A 20,356-nucleotide genomic window follows, 5' to 3' on the forward strand; every position below is an offset into this window, starting at 1 on the left:
TGCCATCGATGCCTGAGAGCTGGGGACAGGCTGTGCTGGTGGGGGAGGGCCTGTCAGTCGCTGCCCTGAGCATGCCTGGGGGGGCAAGCTGCGGGCAGCAAGGAGACACGGGCCCTGCCCGGGGGGTCGGAGGGGGAGTGGTGGAGGTTCCCATCTGATGCCTGCCTGACCCAGACCCCGAGCCCTAAGTGCCCGCAGGCCCCAGCCAGGCAGGGCAGAGCCCCGAGGGCTGGACTGGCTCCTACAGCTGCCCTGGCTCCTCCCAGCTGCTGCGATGGATGGGCGAGGCGAGGGGTGCGGGGAGGGAGAATGTTCAGGCTGTCGGCCTCCCAGCCCCCTCCGTGCCAGTGTATCCATCTGTTGGCGACTTCTTCTGGGGCTGGCCCCTTCCCGGCAGAGACGCACACGTACACTCCCCGCAACCCGTAAGCCCCCTCGGGACCTGCACGGTCAGACCCGTGACTGTCACTTACAAAGGCCCAAGTCCCTTTAGGGGCCCCCAGCTCAGCTCTGAGTTAGGGATGTCCAGGGTCCCCTAGGGAATGAGGCCATATGCACCTGGGAAAGCACTTCCTCGCTTCCCATCAACACTCTGGGAGGGAGAATGAGGCTTGTCCTCAGCGAGCAGGAGGACTGTGTTACATCGGCCTCCTGGAGGTTCTGGGGAGTGATCTTTTCTCAGTAAGCGTCTTTTGGAATGAGGCCCTGGCCAAATTATGTGCAGGTCTGAAACTATGTTCTAGTTCTTTCCCAAAGAGAATGCTGTTCCTGACACTGATTCTGTGGCCTCTGGTCTACTGAAATGACCAGTGTCCCACCCGAGGTGCTCTCACAGCCCCCATGGACGCAGCCAGGCCCCCTGCCAGGCCAGCAGTCAGCTAGATGTCACACGCAAGTGACCCACCCCCAAGCTGCCCCAGCTCCCCGCTTCCGACCCTGCGGTGTGGCGGTGGAAAGAGCCCGGACTGCTGTGGGAAGTACATCACCAGGATAACCCTCCTCCCTGACAGAGGCTGGGAGGCTGGCTAGCTTCTGGTGCTGGCGAAGCCTTGCTGCACACAGGCAGGTTTGCAAAAATGTCAACAGCCAGGCCAGGAGGCGCGGTGAACAGTGGGCACCGTGGGCGAGCTGGAGGCAGCTCTGAGCCCAGCACTGACCCACTCCTTGTTGTGGAGTGCTGTGCTGGGGTGGCTGGGGAAACTGTCCTCTGGCCATCCCAAAAGCTGGGAAGGGAGGAGGTCTCCTGGCGCTCCTGGGCCATATGCCCCGGGGGATGTGGGCAGCAGGCCCGCCCCCCTTGATGCTCCTCCCAGAGGAGCTGAAAAAGCACACCTGACCGGCACAAGCTGAGCAAGTCACAAGGATGCAGCCACCAGCACCCAGCCAGCTGGGCCCTGTAGGCCCCCAGGCTTGTCTGCACCCCTGCCCCGCACCCCAAGCCCTCCGCAGAGTTCAGTCCCAGCCCCAGCCCACCCTAGGCTCCCATGCTCTCCCCCTCCCTGCCCAGGTGACAAGAAGAGAACAGCGCCTGTGGCAAGCAACTGTGCACCCCTCCCCAAGCGCCCAGCTCCAGCCAGGCCTGGCCAGTGTGAGGCCACGCGGCCAGTGTGAGGCCACGCAGCGACCCTGAGAGGGAGGAACCACGGCGAGGGGGGGGTGGCGGGGGAGGCAGGCCAGGGAGGAGGGCCGCATGCTGAGGACTCGGGTGTGCAGGCGGGAGGGGCTGTGCAGCAAGAGGCAGAGAGGGGGGAGTAGAGAGTGAGAGCTGGGGAGCCAACACGGGAGACATTCTGTGTGTACCTCAGGACCTCCGACAAAGAGGAGTCGCTGTCATCAGACCTGGGGAGGGCAGAAAATTAGCTGGATTAGGGGAGAGAGGAAAACACACAAAGGGACGGCAGAGGCAGCAGCAGCGTGGGAGGTCAGAGGGCAGGTTATTCTCTTTGAGGGCAGCAGGGAGACGCAGAGGGTCAGGGCGCTAAGGGACAGCAGGAGAGGAGGTGGGGAGGGGCGGGTGTCCCTCGGCTACCAGGGTAGGAGTGAGGAGGGGACCACGGGAGATGTGGGAGTGCCAGCCCCACACTCCGGAGAGACGTCTCAGTTCATGGGCCGTTGGCTGGTTCCAAGCCCCTGGCTGCCCCATCGTACGAGCTGGGGGCACCCTGCCCTGCCCCAGCAATGCTCCTACATGCCTGAGGCCGAAGGAAGCCATGCTTGCTCCTGCTTGTCCCTGGGAGCTGGCTCCTTCCAGCCATTCCTCAGGGACTGTCCCCAGCAAGCCCACTGGGCTATACCTAGGAGCTGAGCCTGCACCGCACATCGGCCCCAAGACCTGGCCCACTGGAGAGGACCACCAGGCCGGAAGGGCCAGAGTCCCACCTCAATGCTTCCAGAAAAGGGACCTATTGATTGCAAACATATGGTGGGCGGGCGGTGCCCTGGTTGGCATGGTCCAGGTTTGGTACCCTCTTCCTGAAATGGGAACTGAGCCAAGGTGGGTCTGGGGAGGGAGAAGTATTTTGACCCAGCCAGAGGTGTCTCTGTGGGGAAGGGATGATGTCAGGTGCCAGGTGCAGGAACTAGCACTTTCTAGCCTAGGGTCCCCGGAACAACAGCACTGCACCCTTCCTCCCTGCCAGGGTAGAGAAACGTTTAGGGAGCCAAGAGAGGAGCCCTCTCGGATGCTGCAGAGTGGGAGAGGGCCAGAGAGGGGTGCAGAGTGTAGGGAACATGGAGGGGAGCATATGGTGGCTAGGATACCCCCTCTCCCAAGGCAGAGTCCCACTGTTAGGAACGTATGATGGAGCAGGTCAGAAGCCCCAGGTTCTGGGCCCAAGTCCTCCAATTTCTAGGTGAATGAATGTCCTTGGGCCTCTTTAAGCCTCATTTCCTTTTCTGTAAAATGGGGCAGACAGTTCTCATGGCTGATGTGCAGTCCACACGAATCACATATACGAAAGCAGGATGCACAGCGAAGTGCCTTCTGGATTCACGGCACTGCCCTTAACCCCCCGCTGTACTCTCCGTGGTCACAGCCGCCCGACAGGAGCTGGACTTACAGCTGGGCCGACCCTGCCGCACAAAGGCAATTGGGGGTCCCCTTCTACGGGGACAGAAGGGCCCCTGGGGCCTCATCTGAGCATCTGCGGCAGGGAGGGAGTGGCTGAAGTTCAAGGAAGGGGTTTCAGAGAAGAATCCAAGAGTCAAAGAAGCAGCAGAGGAGGATTCAAGGCGCAGTGAATGAGTGTCTGTGGGGGGCCTGACCTGCGCGCACATCCCCACCTGCCTGCCCCCCATCCCCGTGGCTTCCTTCTTGCCCTCTCCTGAGGTCCCAGAATGCTGGGGGGAAGCAAGGGTCCACGGTTAGAACAGAAAGGGCAGAGATGCCCGCAGGGGAGCTTCAGAGCCTCATCTCTCGGAGGGGCTGGGACAGCGTGGTTAGGGGCTGCCCAGCTACCCCAGCCCTGCCGGCGGCAAGGATCAGCCCACCTCGTCCACACCCTCCCCAGCCCGTCCTGGCTCTTACTTGTCCAGCGCTGAGCCTTGGCTCTGATTACTGGTGAGACGAGAGAAGACGTTCCGGTCGTTGCGGGGCCGAGTGGGAGGGGATGAGGGCGGCGTGAATCCCACATCCGTGGGCCTGGTGAGCAGGGACAGAGCAGCATCTGTGAGTGAGCAAACCCCCACAGGCTCACACCCACACAGTGCTTCCAGCACCACCTTCTGTCTGCGGTTGGAAGGCCCACAGGGCAGCGCCTGCTGTGCAGCAATCCGAGAGCCCAGCTCCGGATTCAGCTCCCGGACACTGTTCGGAGACAGCCTGTCATCATTAGTCATGGATGCCATACTTGGGAATTCACCTGCTCATTACAGTGTATTAGTAATCCCAAATTAACTCTCACAGTGCTTTGGGGGTCATTCCCAGACATTGAGCAGAGCAGCGAAAAATCCAAGTCCCCACATGCACACGTTCCCAGCGGAGGTCAAATGAGGCGACCCTCTGCCCACCTGCTCTCAGCTGTCAACAAGTGGCCTTCCTGTGGTCTATTTAGGGCCATGTTTTTTGCATTTTTGTGCTTTTCACTGGTGATTCACTGTTTAAAGCGCCCCCAAAGCAGAGTGCCGAAGGGCTGTCTGGCACATGTCTAAGCACATGAAGGCTGTGCTGTGTCTTATGGAGAAAAAATGTGTGTTAGAAAAGCTTTATTCAGGAGTGAGTTATGATGCTGTTGGCTACGAGTTCAATGTTAATGAATCAACAATACATATTACCTAAGGTACCTTTAAACAGAAACACACATAAAGCAAAGTTCTGTATTGATTGGCTGATGAAATGTTGTGACCAGAAGCTCTCAGGAACCCAACCCCATATTTCCCCAGGAGTAGTGGTTCCGTATTTGCTAATTCAGTGTTCCCGGTGGCTTGATAAGAACATAGGTCCTGTGAATACTGAGGATTCACTGTATCAACAGGGAAGAGTTGAAGACTTCATTGTACCACCCCATTCCAAGAGCACAACATCCCTCTCTTTGGAAAGCTGTCGTCAGGTGTGGCCTAAATCTTCCCTTCCTTTGAAGAGTCTTCATGAGTTCGGCCTAAGTCCCTCAGACTGCGGCTGAAGTGTGTTCTCTCAGTTCATGGGTGAAGTGATGGTCTACGAGGCCCCAAGTGTCCGGATATCTACGCAACTCCTCCCCACCAAAGGCCCCCACTGCAAGCCACTGGCATGGGCATCTGCCCAGGCTTCGGATAGGAAGGAGGCCTGGGAGCCTGACTGAGCAAGTCCTCCTGCCTCCCACCAGGTCAGGTGGCAAGAGGTCATCTTGAGCCCCTGCTCTGTTATTACTTAGTTGTGGGACCTGGAGAAAGCCATCGAACCTCTCTGAAAATTAAGTGCATGGACCAGATGACCCTAGCAGGCATCTGGTGATCTGAAGAAGCTCTGTGGGTCCCGGTCCTATGTGTGGCTGACCAATTAGAGACTTGTCCACTGTTCTGCAATCATCTCCTGGTTTTTCTTTAAACGTCTACACTCTTCTCACACGACAAGAACTTAGAAAGGGCTGAGGCCTCCCAAGGACCCCTGGTCATGAAAAGGAGCTGAAGCACATCAGCACGATGACTAGTTGAAGCCACTACAAAGCCACCAACATTGAGCCCACATCAGCCAACAGTTTTTGGCAGTGGGCTTAGCCATCCAGTTCAAGGTGCTTATGGAGATTATATTTCCTGAGTCCACGTCTGACAAGATGGGGAAGGGATCACTGCGGGGAGCGGAATGACTTAGTGATGCTGGCCCAGATTAAAGTAGGCCCGATGACCTCCAGAGTAGAACATCACAGCGACTCATGCACCCCAGGATGGCCGTGACTCTGGTGTAGGTTCGGAAACATGCTCTCACCTGATGGGCTGCCCTCGGTCATAAGACTTTCTTCGGGTCAGAGGGGATGTCTCTGTGCCTCGAGACTGCCGGGGGCTAGAACAGAAGGGTCCTGTGAGGCCCAGATCTGACTTCCTGCCCACCCTGACCCACACCCCCAGCTCCCCTCCTTACAAAGTACTGCCTCTGGTCGGCAGGCTGATAGTGCGCGAGACCTTGTCCCGGTAGTAGGGGTCTCGGATGGAGAAGCCTACTCCGTTCTCTTTGATCTCAACAAGGGAGGCCAGGGACTTGGTGATGTTCTTGGTGGAGATATCCAGTGGGGGACCCAGGCACTCGGCTGACACAGCCTTCATTTGGGCAGACAGCTTGGGCTCACCCTGGGAATGGAAGGACTACGGTGAACCAACTTGCCCAAACATAAAGGGGGGCCGGGAATAATGCCTCTTGGCCTGTGGTAGAACCACTGATGGAAGATCCAGGAGAATAGCACCCAGAGACCCTCTCTCGAGGCTTCTAGGGAAGCCAAAGCAACTAAAAGGGTTTTACTGCCCTTATTCAGATTCTGCACACACAGAATGCTCAGACTGACCTCTTTGCTGGTCACCACCTAATCAGTTTATCCAAAAACTATGCACAATTCACTGTTCCCCCCAACCCTTCTCCGTTTAATAAATCCTGTTTCTTAGTTCAGACTAATAACTGATCCCTCGTTGGCAGGTGAACTACCCCAGTGTTGACTCCCATACTGTTGGATCAGTAATCCGCATGCAGAATAACTAAAGGTCTAGACTTAGTCTTTGACCCAGAGCACAAGGCGGAGTCTTAGGTGGGGAATGGGGAGATTTTTGAAAGCAGGGCCTCTGGCTCTGGTGACATCACTAGGCAGTGACTCCAGCCATTTCTCCCACCTTCCACACACCTCAAAAAGAATGGGTTATAACCGGCTACATATCTGGACACCTCCCAATTCCAACCAGGGCACCTCCATCCCAGATGGAGGCAATATCGGGTCAGGGCTGGGAGGTGAGGGCAGAGGCACAGGAAGGTGGAGACCAGGCTGTGGGGAGACTGGCCCTGTTGCAACCTACCATCTGCCTTCCCGTGGTACTCACCTTGAACTTGAAATCATCATGGCTGGTGGAACCTTTCATGGTGAATGACTGGGAGAAGCTAAGGAAGAAGCAAAGGGAGTTCAGGATCCTGAGAGCCTATGCTCTGGCTCTCTGAGCCTCAGACTTGTGGGTTTCAAAGAGCCCCCAGATCTAGGCTTAGCCCTGGGACCCTATGGCAACCCGCCACCCCCAGCCCCAGGTTCATGCTGTGTGAGCTGACCTCTCCCTCTCGCCTTGGAAACTCACCTCCCCTCAGAGAACTCTGAGATCTCCTCATCCGTGCTGGCGTAGCCATTCTCTGGGGAGGGAGGAGGGAGGAGTGTTGAGAGGCCCCAACAGAGTGAGGGGAGAGGGGGTGGCCTCCTCCCACATCTCATCCACTGGCATCAGCTTGGGGCTCCTGAGGGAGTTCTGGGGAGGGGAGGGTCCCCCCAGGGATTGGAGCTAGGGAGCACTGGGAGAACCCAGAAGCCTCGAGGCCTTTGCCCACAGCCACCATACCCTGCTGCACATTGTAGATGAGGGCCTGCAGCTCTGGGTGTGCCTCCGCCTTCTCTCGGAGGGCATCCAGGAGCAGGTGGTTCTGAGAAGAACCTGCTATGTCTGTCTGCCTCAGCCGTCCCTCCAGCAGCCGGATCTGGGCCTCCTTCTGTGCCACCTGTAGCCCCTGTGGGCAGAGAGCCAGGCCTGAGGTCACCCTCCCCAACCTGGGATTGTGAACACCCACATCACTACCCTCACAGAACCTGCTCCTGAGACACCCTGGGGGTGCCCCTCCCCAACATCACCCTCAAACCAGCCCCAGAGCCGGGCTAACTCCCACACATCACCCTCGAACCTGCCCCAGAGCCGGGCTAACTCCCCGGCATCACCCTTGAACCTGCCCTAGAGCCAGGCTAACTCCCCAACATCACCCTTGAACCTACCCCAGAGCCGGGCTAACTCCCCAACGTCACCCTCGAACCTGCCCCAGAGCCGGGCTAACTCCCCAACGTCACCCTCAAACCTGCCCCAGAGCTGGGCTAACTCCCCAACGTCACCCTCGAACCTGCCCCAGAGCCGGGCTAACTCCCACACATCACCCTCGAACCAGTCCCAGAGCCGGGCTAACTCCCCGACATCACCCTCGAACCTGTCCCAGAGCCGGGCTAACTCCCACACATCATCCTCAAACCTGCCCCAGAGCTGGGCTAACTCCCCAGCATCACCCTCAAACCTGCCCCAGAGCCAGGCTAACTCCCCAGCATCACCCTCGAACCTGCCCCAGAGCCAGGCTAACTCCCCAGCATCGGGCTAACTCCCCGGCATCGGGCTAACTCCCCAGCATCACCCTCGAACCTGCCCCAGAGCCGGGCTAACTCCCCGGTATTGGGCTAACTCTCCGGCATTGGGCTAACTCCCTGACATCACCCTCGAACCTGCCCCAGAGCCGGGCTAACTCCCACACATCACCCTCGAACCTGCCCCAGAGCCGGGCTAACTCCGACACATCACTCCCAAACCTGCCTCAGAGCCAGGCTAACTCCCCAGCATCGGGCTAACTCCCTGGCATCGGGCTAACTCCCCAACATCACCCTCGAACCTGCCCCAGAGCCAGGCTAACTCCCCGGTATTGGGCTAACTCCCCGGCATTGGGCTAACTCCCCAACATCACCCTCGAACCTGCCCCAGAGCCGGGCTAACTCCCCAACGTCACCCTCGAACCTGCCCCAGAGCCGGGCTAACTCCCACACATCACCCTCAAACCTGCCCCAGAGCCGGGCTAACTCCCCGGCATCACCCTCGAACCTGCCCCAGAGCCAGGCTAACTCCCCAACATCACCCTTGAACCTACCCCAGAGCCAGGCTAACTCCCCAACATCACCCTCGAACCTGCCCCAGAGCCGGGCTAACTCCCTGGCATCACCCTCGAACCTGCCCCAGAGTCAGGCTAACTCCCCAACGTCACCCTCGAACCTGTCCCAGAGCCGGGCTAACTGCCACACATCACCCTCAAACCTGCCCCAGAGCCGGGCTAACTCCCTGGCATCACCCTCGAACCTGCCCCAGAGTCGGGCTAACTCCCTGTCACCCTCGAACCTGTCCCAGAGCCGGGCTAATTCCCATACATCACCTTCAAACCTGCCCCAGAGCCGGGCTAACTCCCCGGCATCACCCTCGAACCTGCCCCAGAGCCAGGCTAACTCCCCAGCATCGGGCTAACTCCCTGGCATCACCCTTGAACCTGCCCCAGAGCTGGAATAACTCCCCGACATCACCCTCAAACCTGCCCCAGAGGCAGGCTAACTCCCCGGTATCGGGCTAACTCCCTGGCATTGGGCTAACTCCCTGGCATCACCCTCGAACCTGCCCCAGAGCCGGGCTAACTCCCACACATCATCCTCGAACCTGCCCCAGAACCGAGCGAACTCCCCGACATCACCCTTGAACCTGCCCCAGAGCCGGGCTAACTCCCACACATCACCCTCAAACCTGCCCCAGAGCCGGGCTAACTCCCCGACATCACCCTCGAACCTGCCCCAGACCAGAGACTTGGCCCCCACCCTCCTTAACTTTCCTCATGTCCACATGTTAGTGGAGGTTGCCTTAGGCTACACTTCCTTGTTATGGGATGAACTGTGTCCCCACCCTCCCAAATTCCTATGTTGACACTCTAACCCCCAGTACCTCAGAATGTGACTGTATTTGGAGATAGGGTCTTGAAAGAGGTAATTATGCTAAAGTGGGGTGTTTAATCCAGTATCACTGGTGGCCTCAGAAGAAGTTAGGACACAGGCACACACAGAGGGAACACAGCATGAAGTGGTGTTTAATCCAGTATCACTGGTGGCCTCAGAAGAAGTTAGGACACAGGCACACACAGAGGGAACACAGCATGAAGTGAGAGGCAGTCCTTTACAAACCAAGGAGAAAGGCCTCAGAAGCAACCAGTCCTGCCGATACCTTAATCTTGGACTTCTAGCTCGGAACTGAGAAAAATCAATCTGTGCCGTTTGGACCCCCAGTCTGTGGTACTTTGTCACAATAGCGCTAACAGACAGACTAACACAGTCCCCTGTAACACAGAGTACAGCTGGAGCTTCCTGAGGACAGGTTGAGTCTCCCCAGCCCCCTTGCCAGAGTTATGCTGCGTGCATGCTGTGTGGTGTCTGTCCCCAGAGACCACAGGCCCCAGCAGGAAGGTGGCACATCCTCTGGCCAGCTGTCAGGGAGAGAGGACAGGAGCCCAGGACATGCCAAGGGACATCCGAGGTTCCAGTGTAAACCTTCCTGAGTGGAACGTGGTCTGTCTGTTTCCCGCTGCCCCAGCCCCAACATACACACTTCTCCAACACACTCGAGCCCTGCTGGGGACGGGCCTGGACCAGACACATAGGGTCACTTCTAAGGGAGGCCCTGCTATGTGACAGGCACCGTGCAAAGCCACTGGCATGCATCACCTTGCGAGAGCAAGCGAGGAGCTTATTGTCACTGCCCCAGCTTTAGAGCTTCAGAATCAGAGGCTGGGAGGTGAGGCAACTTGCTCTGGCCTGTAAGTGACGTGGTCAGGAGCCAGGCCCGTGGACTTCCCCACGAGGGGAGAGGACAGAGGCGCCTGTGACTGCAGGCCCCTGACCCCCACCCCAGGAGGTGAGCTGCTGGCCCACCTTGTCGATGGATGCCTTGAGGAAGTTGTCCAGCAGGAGGCGGGCTTCAGCCAGGGAGCAGGAGCTGATGACCACGGATGTGTCCGTGGAGTCCAGTTCCTCCTACGATGGAGAGGCAGGGACCCCTTGTCACCGAGGCTGCCCCCCCCCACCCCGCATCCCTCCTGCCTCCACCCCAGCCGGGCGAGGCCCCATGGGCACCTTGGTCTCCTCCAGCTGCACAATGGTGGCCTGGCAGTCGGTGATGCTGTCATTGATATAGTCAATGTTGGCCGCCAGCACCTCGATCTCCTCGGCCAGCTCCTGCAGGCCCTTCTCCTCCTCTGGGCTCTCAGCCTGCAGCCGCTCCCGCTTCCTCCGCAGCGCCTCCTGCAGGAGGAACAGCTCCTCCCTTTTCTGCAGGGAGGGTGATGGACAAGCCTCGGGTTGCCGCCCAGCCCTGCCCACCGTTCCCCTCAGGCCCCCCTGTGCCTCTGGATCCCAGAGCAGGCACAAGGAGTGGGTGGAAAGGGGATGAGGGGGTCTGATGAGCCAGGGACGTCAGAAATGGCAGAGGACCGGTGAAGGGGAGATGGCAAGGAAACAGGGGCAGGAGCCCCGGGCTCCTTGTGGTCAGGCCCACCTTGATGAGCCGCTCCATGTCAGCCTCTAGGTTGACAATGGTCATCCTCTGCATGACGATGTCAATGATCCTCCGTTCCAGGGACTGCCACTTGAGCCTCGCAGCCTTACTGAAGCTCTGGCTGGCCCCCTTCTTCTGGAACTTCTTTCTGGAAGACAGATGCACAGGGAATTGGTTGGGAGCACTCCCCTTTTCAAAGTTTTTTTTTTTTTCAGGTTTTCTGTATGTGTTCAGTCACTTAGCACTGTTAATAATATGTTCTTTGGGGGAAACATGCATTTTTTAAATCATTTTGTTGTATTTTATTTTAATTCCCACTCCCTATTTCCCCATCCCCCTGCCTACCTGGTTAGGAGCACTCTCAACCTCTGCAGCTCCACGGACACCCCTGCACGCCCCCCAGCCCGGAGTTGACAGCCATGGTGACCCGTCACAGGACCCCACTTCCCCCAGGCTCGCCTCTCCCTGGCCCTGCCCATCCGCCTCACCTGGCAGGGCGGGCGCCATTGACAGCAGGTGCGGCGTGGTCCCCCAAGAAGTGGTTGATTTTGCGGTTCCATTGGCGCACGATGCTGGAGACAGAGCGCGCCCCTGATTCAGCCTCAGAGGAGGTAGTGCTGGCTGACACCTCAGCCCCCGAGTCCAGCATGGGCGGCTTCGGTCCTGCACGTCCTGCCACCCGCTCAGACATGGGCTTGGCCAGGCGCCTCAGTGCGGAAACCTGGGGTCGAGAAAAGAGGAACCCAGTGAACGGAGGGGGGGGGCCCTGGAACTGGTGAAAAGGCCCAAATTGGGGGGGTGCCGGATGGGGCAAATACAGGATGGAGCCTGCTCCATCCTCGCCTGAGCTTGGGACTGAGAAAGAGCCAAGGGCTCTCTGATGTGAAATGAACACAGGGAGACATCAACCTTTTTCATTAAGGTCTCAGACCTCTGGGACCAGAGCCCGCAGCCCTGCCCTTCATGCCTCAGCCCTCTTGTTGAGAAAGGCGCTCGTAACGGGCCTCACACAGCCTCTGCTCCACTCTGCGTGCTGAGTGACAAAGCAGAGCCAGAGCCACCGGTGTGACTTGGTCCCTCCTGACTCGGGGAGAACTCAGGAGAAGGGGAGCAGCGTCTCTCTCACCTCCTGGGTTTTCCTCCTCAGGACCATTTCCTGCTGCCGCTTCTGGGACTCCAGTGCTCGGATCTGAAACTGTGGGTGAGAGAGGGGGGTCGGAGTCCACACTCAGGCTCCACGGCCTGGTCTGCCCAGCTCTGTAGGCAAAAGCCTGGCTTTTGGGCGGATTCTCGTACAGCCCAAACCTATTGTTAATATGGGGCCCCGAGTTCGGCTCCCCTTCCCAGAGGTCACAGTGCAAACCCTTCTCTTGGTGCAGGAAATGCCCTCAGCCTCTTGTGCACACCATGGCCGGGAAGCTGGGACCAGCAGGCTCCGGGCCGGGAGCCACACAGTCCCAGCTCTGGCTTGCCGGCGACCCTGGGCAAGGGCCTGCCCTCTCTGGGGCTCGAGTCTCCCCCCACCCCCCTGCACTACAGGGGGTGGACCAGAAGCCTCTTGTGCTTGTTCCCTCCCATGCCAGGCTGCATCCTGCTGCAGGTGCAACTGTTACTGCTTAGGGTCGTGGGAGCCAAGGGGCAGCCAGGCACACAGTGAGGCGGCGGCCCGCAGGGGCTGCCCCTCACCTCCTGGCGCCGCTGTTCCTTCTTGAGCTGAGCGATCTCCCGGTTCCTCTTAGTCTCTACCAGCCGTCGCCGCTGCTGCTCCTCACGCATCTGCTTCATCAGGGCCACCTGGGATGGGCAGGGGTGGCGGTGGGGCGGAGGGGTGAGGTGGGGCTGGGCAGTGGGGACCCACACCCTCTGGGGAGCACCTGGCTCTGAGGATGTTGGGCAGGGGCGGTAGCCTGCCAGGCAGCACTGGCTTGGGGCTCAGGGGTCTGGAGCGAGGGGTCTGCTCCTATTCCTCCTTGGGAGTTGAAACTGCCCCAGCACCTGGGCAACCTGCTGGAAGGAGAGGCCTTCCTGCCAGCCCAGCTGTGCCGGTGCAACCACTCTGCGAGGTTTAACTCCACCCCCCACTTCCAAATGTCACAGCCCCTGGTGGCCCCTTCCCCAAGCCACCATCCTGGGTCTGGCCATTCGAGGACCAGCCAGGGGTTGCTGGAGGCAGGTTATCCCACGTGGGTGGAACACTTTCCTCTCTCCCACAGACAGCTGAGCAGCAGACAGGGCTGAGGCGAGGGTCCAAGCCACATCCCAGGGCCAGGCTCACAGTGACAACAATAAGAGCCACCACCGTTTATCGAGAACATGCTATACACCAAGAACCGTTCTCACAACAGTCACATGAGAGAAGCATTACCATTCTCGTTGTAGAAACAAGGAAATGAACCTCAGACAGACATGCACGGGCAGACTTTAGGCCCAGGTCATTTTGCCCCCCAAATCTAGCTCCTACTATAGCCCCAGGGATGACAGCATGCCAGTCCAGAGCAAAGCTGGCGATCAGGTACAGACAGCCTGGAAGCTGGAGTTGTCAGAGCCATGGAGAAGGCACAGAGAACACCCTCGGTGCGGCGGGAGATGACCCAACCTGATAGAGAGCCGTGCACCTGGGATACTGCGGCGTCTGCCCCCTCCCACCAGGTCCTGGTGCCCGAAGCACGACAGTGCAACGTACACAGGGCTTTAGACACTTTCCCAGGGACAGGGAAATGAGAGTCGCGCGGAGGCTGATCCTCCCTCTGCCACTGAGGCCTCAGACATGACGAGGAATTATCACCAGCCTGCGCTGCCCTGAGGACAGTCTTGAGAGGAAACGGCCTGGGAGGGAGGGAGGCAAGGCTATAAGGGGGCTGGGGGCTGGGGGGAGGGGGGTGGCTTCTCTCTCAGAGGGAAGGCTCTGCAGGGGTGAAGCTACAGACAAGAGGAGGGCTCGCCGCTGCCGGGTCTTCAGGGTCCAGACTGAGTGTTTTCCCCAAGGACTGGCGCTGAACAGAGCAGCCCAAGCCTGACCTGAGCCGGTGGTATCTGCTGGGGTAAGGGGTCAGAGGCTTCCTGGGGAAGAGCTGTGTCCCCCTAGACGGAGGGCCATCCGCCCAACGTGGCACGCCTCACTTTCCCATGTAAAGAATAGGAATAATAACAGGACCTCCTTCATGAGGATCTCCTCAGGATTTTAGTATGCTCATGCACATTAGGCAACTAGCCTAGAACCTGGCCACAGTAAGCACTCAAACAATGGTAATTATTGTTATCATTACCATAGGCAAAGCCTGCCCCCAGGAGAGGCCTCACAGGTACTCCCGTGGCTTGGCCGCAACTCTGGTGCAGTTTCCTACGACAGGGGGCAGTATTGAGCGGCACGCCCTGGAGATCCACACCTGCCCCTCTCCTGGGAGAGGTGGTTCCCCCATCCCCCCACCCCGGGACGAGGACCCGGCTTAGAGGACAGTGTCCAGGACCAGGACAGGCTGACTTATGCAATGCTGCTGTGTCTCCAGAAGACTGTCCACGCTCATAGTGATGATTATTTTTAACACGGTAAGTGGATTCTAAGAAGACATCCATGGCCACCCCCCTGACCCCTACCTTGGCCTTCTTCATCTCAGCCACCTCGGCCTGCAGCTTCTTCAGCTCCCTCTCGTAGCGGGACTGGTTTTTGAGCAGCCGCGCGTGCTCCTTCTGCGCAGCCTGCAGCTTCTGCAGGTCCCGGTTCATCTCCCGCAACCGCTTCTCGTAATCCGCCTTGATCTTGTTGGCCTTCTCCTCCGTGTAGCATTCCATGGTGCCTGAGAGCGGCAAGAAGCGGCTGTCAGTGCCACGTGCCCAAGTGTTCTATCGGCTTCGGGCTCAGAGGGCGTGTGGCGGGGAGCAGGAGCCTGGGTTCTAGTCTCCCTGCAGGGCCGTGAGCAAGTCACACCCGTCTGTGTGCCTGTTTCCTATTTACACAATGAGGGGATCAGGCTGGAAGATGCCAACTCCCCTTCCTGCTCCAACATTCTACTGGACCTTGAGGGAGTGTTTTCATCTCAAAATCTCTGAGCCCCCAGTCACCAGCTTCCGGCGAGGGTACTGTGGTCCACTCCTGCTGGCTCAGTTGGGACCCATGACTGGAGGAAAGGGCGAGGCCAGGGGGAAGGAAAGAGCTAGTGAGAAGACAGTGATGTGGGCCAGAGCAGAAGGAATAAGCAGACTCTCTAACCTTGACCTTTGCTACCTGAAATGCCTACAGGCGTCTCCATGGAGATGTGTCGCAGACATCTCCAACTTAAAAGGCACAAAACCAGACTCCCAAGCTCTGTCTCCCTCACCCTAGCCAGGCTTCCCCATCTCCACAGATGTCATCACCACCCTTCCAGAAACTTGAAGCCTGGAAACATCCTTGGCTCCTCTTACATCCTCCACCCAGTCAGTCAACAGAACCACCACTTTCATTCCCCTTCTGAGCAGCCAGTGACCCACCCCCAACATGCTCTTAAAACCTACAGCCCATCCCTCTCTCCAAACTCCACACCTTCCCGTCTTCCTCAGAGAAGAAAGTGATGTCCTTAAAAATGACGGGCGTGACCTGGCCCCTGCAGTTCTTCCATTATCCCATCTCTTGCCGCTGTGTCTGAGCTGCCTGCCCCTTGTCATTCCACCGCATGCCAGGCACACTCCCGCCGCCGGGGCTCGGCATCTTCTCCGCCTGCGGTGCTCAGCCCGTGCTCACTCTCCGCTAGCCCTCTCTCACCTCCTTGGGGTCTGCTCACATGTCCCCTTCTCCGTGACGTCTTCCGTGACCACCCTTTATAAAACTCCACTCTACTCCACTCCCCGCCGTACCCTGTCCTCCTTCCCTGCTTCATCTTTTCCATGGTACTGGTCGCCATCGGGCACGTCACAGACTCTGCTTATTTATCTTATTTATGTCTGTCTCTCCTCGCCCAGAACGTACACATCACGAGGCAGGGATTTTGCTCACCCCAATATCTCTAGCGCCTAGAATAAGGCCAGCTCTGTAGGAGTGAATGAATGAAACCATGATTGAATGAATGTGCTAAAGAGCAAGTATAAAGAAGATAGAACGCAGGGCGCCTGGGTGGCTCAGTCGTTAAGCATCTGCCTTCAGCTCAGGTCATGATCCCGGGGTCCTGGGATCGAGCCCCACATCGGGCTCCCTGCTCAGTGGGAAGCCTGCTTCTCCCTCTCCCGCTCCCCCCTGCTTGTGATCCTTCGCTCACTGTGTCTCTCTCTGTCAGATAAATAAATAAAATCTTAAAAAAAAAAAAGAAGAAGAAGAAGAAGATAGAATGCAACAGTCGGTTTGTTAATCGGTTTAAAGGAAAATATACAAGGAACTGAATGTAGAAAAAAAGCTGAGGACACATCATGCCCATGGCACATCATGTCCATGTGCCTAGGGAAACAAAGGATTCTAATACTCAAGATGCTAATAAAATAATAAGAAGTAAAACATAGCATAGAAGTCAGGTTGGGCATAGACGTAGGTGACAGTGGGCCAGAGGGCCACAGTCCAAGGGTCAGAAGACCAGGTAGATCCCCAAGGTGCCAGCTGCTGGGGGGCTTGTGAAAGCGGAGGGCCCCAGGGGAAAGCGAGCGCCGGGGTCGGGGAGGGGGGTGGCCTCACTGAGGTTCTGCAGCACGCGGTCACGCTCCAGCTGTGTGTCCCGGATCTTGTTCTGAAGCAGAATCAGCTTCTCCTCGTACTGGTGCTTTAGAGTCTGCAGTCGCCTCTGGCTGTTCTCCAGCTCATCGATCAGCTTCTGCTTGATCTCGATCTCACACGTCAGGTCGGCCAGGTCGGCCTGGAAGTTCACCTCTGTGGGGCAGAGACAGGCTCCATCCAGTGCCAGGGGCTTAGGGCGGGAGGGGGTGCGGGGGCTTTCTGTTGGTCGGCCACGGCCAGTCAGTGGCCAGAGGCTGGAGGCAATGGTAAGTCCCATGGTGGGTAAGGGCCGCCAGGTGAGGCGACACATTGGAAGACTGGCCTCAGAAACTGGAGGCTGGCCCAGGATCTGGGGGCGGGGGGATGTCTAGGCATCCCACCACCCCTGCTGTGCCCTAGAGGCCAAGGTCTATCTGGCACGGGACCCAGCCTAGGGGAAGGAGGGCTGTGGGTCAGAAACGGTGGCAGGGCAGAGCTGACAGGGCAGGTGCCCCCATTTAGAGGAGTGGGTTTCGGCACCATTCGAGGCCCGGCTCTGCACCTACCACGCTGGGTAAAGTCACTAGACTTCTCTGGGCTTGGGGGAGTTCCGAACACCTATGCACAGGGTTGTAGTGAGGACTGAAAACCCCATGCCACATGGAGGGTTGAGCGCAGCGGTGCCTGGCATATAATGAGCACTGTCATCCTTATCACTACTGTTGTTTTTGTTGGTGGTGGTGGTGGTGGCATGTCTGGGAGTTCCAGGCACTGGACGTCCACATTCTTTGAGAATTCCAGGAGGGCCTGACCCCAGCCAAGGGGCATCTGGCCCAGGCTCTTGTAACTGGAAGGTCTGAGCAGTTTCTCCGGGCCCAGTGCTGACCGTCAGCCCACCCCCAGCACCGGCCGTTCGGCAAGTCGCCTCCCCCTGCCCCAGCCTGGGCACACGCACCCTTCTCGTCAGGGTCTGAGTCCGAGTCCACCAGGCTCCCCTCACTGCCCGAGTCCTCGTCTTCATCCTCACGCCCCTCCTCCTCCTCACAGCCGCTCTCGTCTGGCTCTTCCTCCTCCTGAGCACCAAGCACCATCAGAGGTGGCCAGTGGGCCCTCCTCACTCAGCCTGGGCCTGGCCTCAGGGAGGAGAGCCCAGAAGCCAAGGGAGTCTGGACAAGGCTTCAGGGGTGTCAAGAGGGCGGGGGATGGGGCAGACCACGGTCGGGGCCCTTTGTGCCAAAAGAGTACCACCTGACTCCCCCAACAGCCTGGGCAGAAACCCTCCGGGAGAGCCTCCCTGCCCAGCCTCACCCATTTGGGATGGGGTGGGGGAACTGAGGGATGGAGACCACCAAGGCAACCAGTCAGCCATATGAGGAAGCTCAGGGACCAATGCAACTGGAGGCAGGCCTGAGCCCCTCCCCCACCCTGCCCAGGTGGTCACGGGGTTCCCCCCACTCAGCAGGGGCGGCGGGGAGGGGTAAGCACGCAGAGGGGAGGCGACAGGGGCAGCCCCTCACCTCCTCAGCCTCATTCTCGTCGGTCTCCTCGCTGTTTTCCTGTTGGAGTTTTGCCCTCTTTTTGAAGGCCTCCTTCTCCGGGCTGCCCAGGAGCGAAGGGTAGGCCCGGTTAGCTTTGAGCGTGTGGCAAGGGGTGTAGGAGAGGGCAGGAGGATGGCGCTGGGTTCCTGTTCTGCAGAGAATCTGGCGGCTCCTCTCTACCCCCAATCTAGAATTCACCCTGGGTCACCTCCACCCTCCCTCCCCTGGGGGGGAAGGTGCAGCATTAGCGAAAGGTGGGTGGCTTCTGCCCAAAAAGCTAAGCAAATGTGCTCAGTGAGTTCCCAAGCAGCCCCGGGGCAGCCCCCCGCTACAGGCAGGCAGGCAGCCATGCTCCTGGAGAGCCTGCAGAGCCGTGGGTGCACTCCGCTCACCTCTTTCTCCGCTGCCTGACCTCCTTCTTCTTGAGCCGCTCCAGGTCCTGCTTGGCCCTGCGGATCACCTCAGAGGCATCCTCCATGGAGCTGACCGGGCTGCCCCCGAAGGCCGGAGTGCCCGGAGATGCACCCAGGGCGTAGGGGCTCCGAGCCGAGGCCCGGGAGAGGCTGCGGCGCAGGGACTCATTCATGGCCTCACTTTCCAGGAGCTTCGTCCTGCATGGGGAGAGCCAGCAGTTGGGGCCAGGTGAGCCCCGGGCTCTGGCCCGGCCCAGGCCCTCCTCCACCGCTCCCAGATATGCTGGGGCACACTCACCGCAGCTCCTCAATCTCCCGGATGTAGTTCTGGATCAGAGCACCAATGGCCTCATTACCATCACCTGGAGAGGGAAGGCGGCAGAGGGCAACAGAGAAGGTAAGGAACGTAAGGACCTGCGGCTCGGAACTGGTGCTCTGGTACCAGGGCCTCCGATAGGGTACCACACACGGGCCTTTCCCCAAAAGGAATCTACATCGAAGAAACACCTGTCCCTGGGACGGGTATATGCAAGCACTGCTGGAAACAACCAAGCTCCATCCAGAGAGGGCTGCTATCAGTGTTCACCATCCTCACATAGGGAATGCTGTGCAGTTTACAAGAATCAACTAGATTTCTATGTTTTAACATGGAAAGATCTCCAAAGCATAATGCTAAGTGAAAATGGGAAGTCACAGGACAATACATATGGTCTCATACACAGAAAAAGAAAGGGCAGTATATAGTCTCACACACACACACACACACACACACACATCTATGTGCATATGTACATATGAATATATATTCACACTTGTAGCAAAGGTACTGAGAAAGGTGTGGGAAAATGTGCATGGAGCTACTTCTAAGTAGAGAGGACGTGGAGTGGAGAGTTTAGTGAGGGAGGATTTTAACCTTTATACACCCATGTTACGCAAGGAGGATGTATTCGCGTATTGCTTATGGTCATAAAAAAAGGTTTAAAATCAATTGGGGGGGTCTCTGGGGGGCTCAGTCAGTTAGGCATCTGACTCTTGATTTCGGCTCAGGTCATGATCTCAGGGTCGTGAGACTGAGACCCACGTGCGCTCTGTGCTCAGTGGGGAGTCTGCTTGAGATTCTCTCTCTTCCTCTCCCTCTGCTGCTGACCACCCCCCACCTCTCTCTCTCTTTCTCTCTCAAATAAATAAATCTTTAAAAAAAAATCAACTGGAAAAAATTCATAAATGCATTGCTCTGTGAATTGATTGGCTGGCCCAGCTTGCCTAATATCCTAGGGCAGGTATGGGGAGAGGGGGTCCTGGCCTGTTGGGTGCCTGAGCTGGCCTGGTGCACCCCGACTCACCGGCCTTGGCCAGGAGCAGATTGGCTTCCTGGCTCATGAGATGAGTGACGCGGTTGTTGATGGCATCGATGGCCTCCTGCATGGCCTTCACCCGCAGACGCAGTGCCCCGTTCTCCTTCTGCAGCATGGCATTCTCCCGGAACAGGTCACTATAGCCCTCGGCACCATCCTCTCCAATCACCCTCTTGCCCTGGGAGGAGGGGCAGGCAGGGAGCAGTCAGGGGCTAGAGCTTGCAGGGCGGGGAAGGGTTGATGATGCACCTAGCAGCACCGCCAATCTCCCTGCCCCCACCCCGTGTTTCCTAAGACACAGCTCCTGTCTCCCAGGGCTCTCCTTGACAACCGGCAAGTCCAAATTCTATAACCAGCCATTCCAGCCTTCCCCAATCTCACCTTGACTTACCCTTCCACCACCTACCTTCATATCACCGTAAGTGCTGACCCAAGGGCCAAAACCCTAAGGGGCCCAGGCAGTTGGCATAAATGAGTCTGAGTACAAAACAACAGGGAGCAGTGGGGACCGGAGTTAACAGAGTCACAGACTCAGTCCCAAATGGTCAGCAACTATGCCACTCTAGACAACGTAGTGCTATATGTTGTTAGGTCTTCACGTTTTTCGGGGAAAACTGAAATTCCCTGATTTTC

At 58.1% G+C, this 20,356-nt stretch overlaps 1 protein-coding gene across 3 annotated transcripts in view; it reads right to left on the bottom strand.

The window, feature by feature from the left end:
- KIF21B (kinesin family member 21B) overlaps nucleotides 1–20,356 on the bottom strand; it is a 50,106-nt gene that overhangs the window by 10,124 nt on the left and 19,626 nt on the right. For 2 of the 3 annotated variants that reach the window (XM_025855257.2, XM_025855259.2), the window contains 20 exons: nucleotides 19,712–19,901; nucleotides 18,667–18,730; nucleotides 18,348–18,566; nucleotides 17,935–18,016; nucleotides 17,373–17,490; nucleotides 16,400–16,591; nucleotides 14,359–14,558; nucleotides 12,451–12,558; nucleotides 11,891–11,959; nucleotides 11,253–11,485; nucleotides 10,765–10,912; nucleotides 10,344–10,538; nucleotides 10,143–10,244; nucleotides 6,997–7,162; nucleotides 6,742–6,793; nucleotides 6,496–6,553; nucleotides 5,555–5,760; nucleotides 5,402–5,476; nucleotides 3,527–3,640; nucleotides 1,801–1,839 (listed from right to left, as the gene is read on the bottom strand). In XM_025855257.2, the coding sequence (XP_025711042.1) occupies nucleotides 1,801–1,839; nucleotides 3,527–3,640; nucleotides 5,402–5,476; nucleotides 5,555–5,760; nucleotides 6,496–6,553; nucleotides 6,742–6,793; nucleotides 6,997–7,162; nucleotides 10,143–10,244; nucleotides 10,344–10,538; nucleotides 10,765–10,912; nucleotides 11,253–11,485; nucleotides 11,891–11,959; nucleotides 12,451–12,558; nucleotides 14,359–14,558; nucleotides 16,400–16,591; nucleotides 17,373–17,490; nucleotides 17,935–18,016; nucleotides 18,348–18,566; nucleotides 18,667–18,730; nucleotides 19,712–19,901 (2,630 nt within the window). The remainder of the gene's footprint in view (nucleotides 1–1,800; nucleotides 1,840–3,526; nucleotides 3,641–5,401; nucleotides 5,477–5,554; nucleotides 5,761–6,495; nucleotides 6,554–6,741; nucleotides 6,794–6,996; nucleotides 7,163–10,142; nucleotides 10,245–10,343; nucleotides 10,539–10,764; nucleotides 10,913–11,252; nucleotides 11,486–11,890; nucleotides 11,960–12,450; nucleotides 12,559–14,358; nucleotides 14,559–16,399; nucleotides 16,592–17,372; nucleotides 17,491–17,934; nucleotides 18,017–18,347; nucleotides 18,567–18,666; nucleotides 18,731–19,711; nucleotides 19,902–20,356) is intronic. The other variant, XM_025855258.2, reaches the window with a different exon arrangement.

The sequence above is a fragment of the Callorhinus ursinus genome, unplaced genomic scaffold, assembly GCF_003265705.2.
Source record: "Callorhinus ursinus isolate GAN/ISIS: 27379988/994484 unplaced genomic scaffold, GSC_fseal_2.0 scaffold57, whole genome shotgun sequence".
NCBI lineage: Eukaryota > Metazoa > Chordata > Mammalia > Carnivora > Otariidae > Callorhinus > Callorhinus ursinus.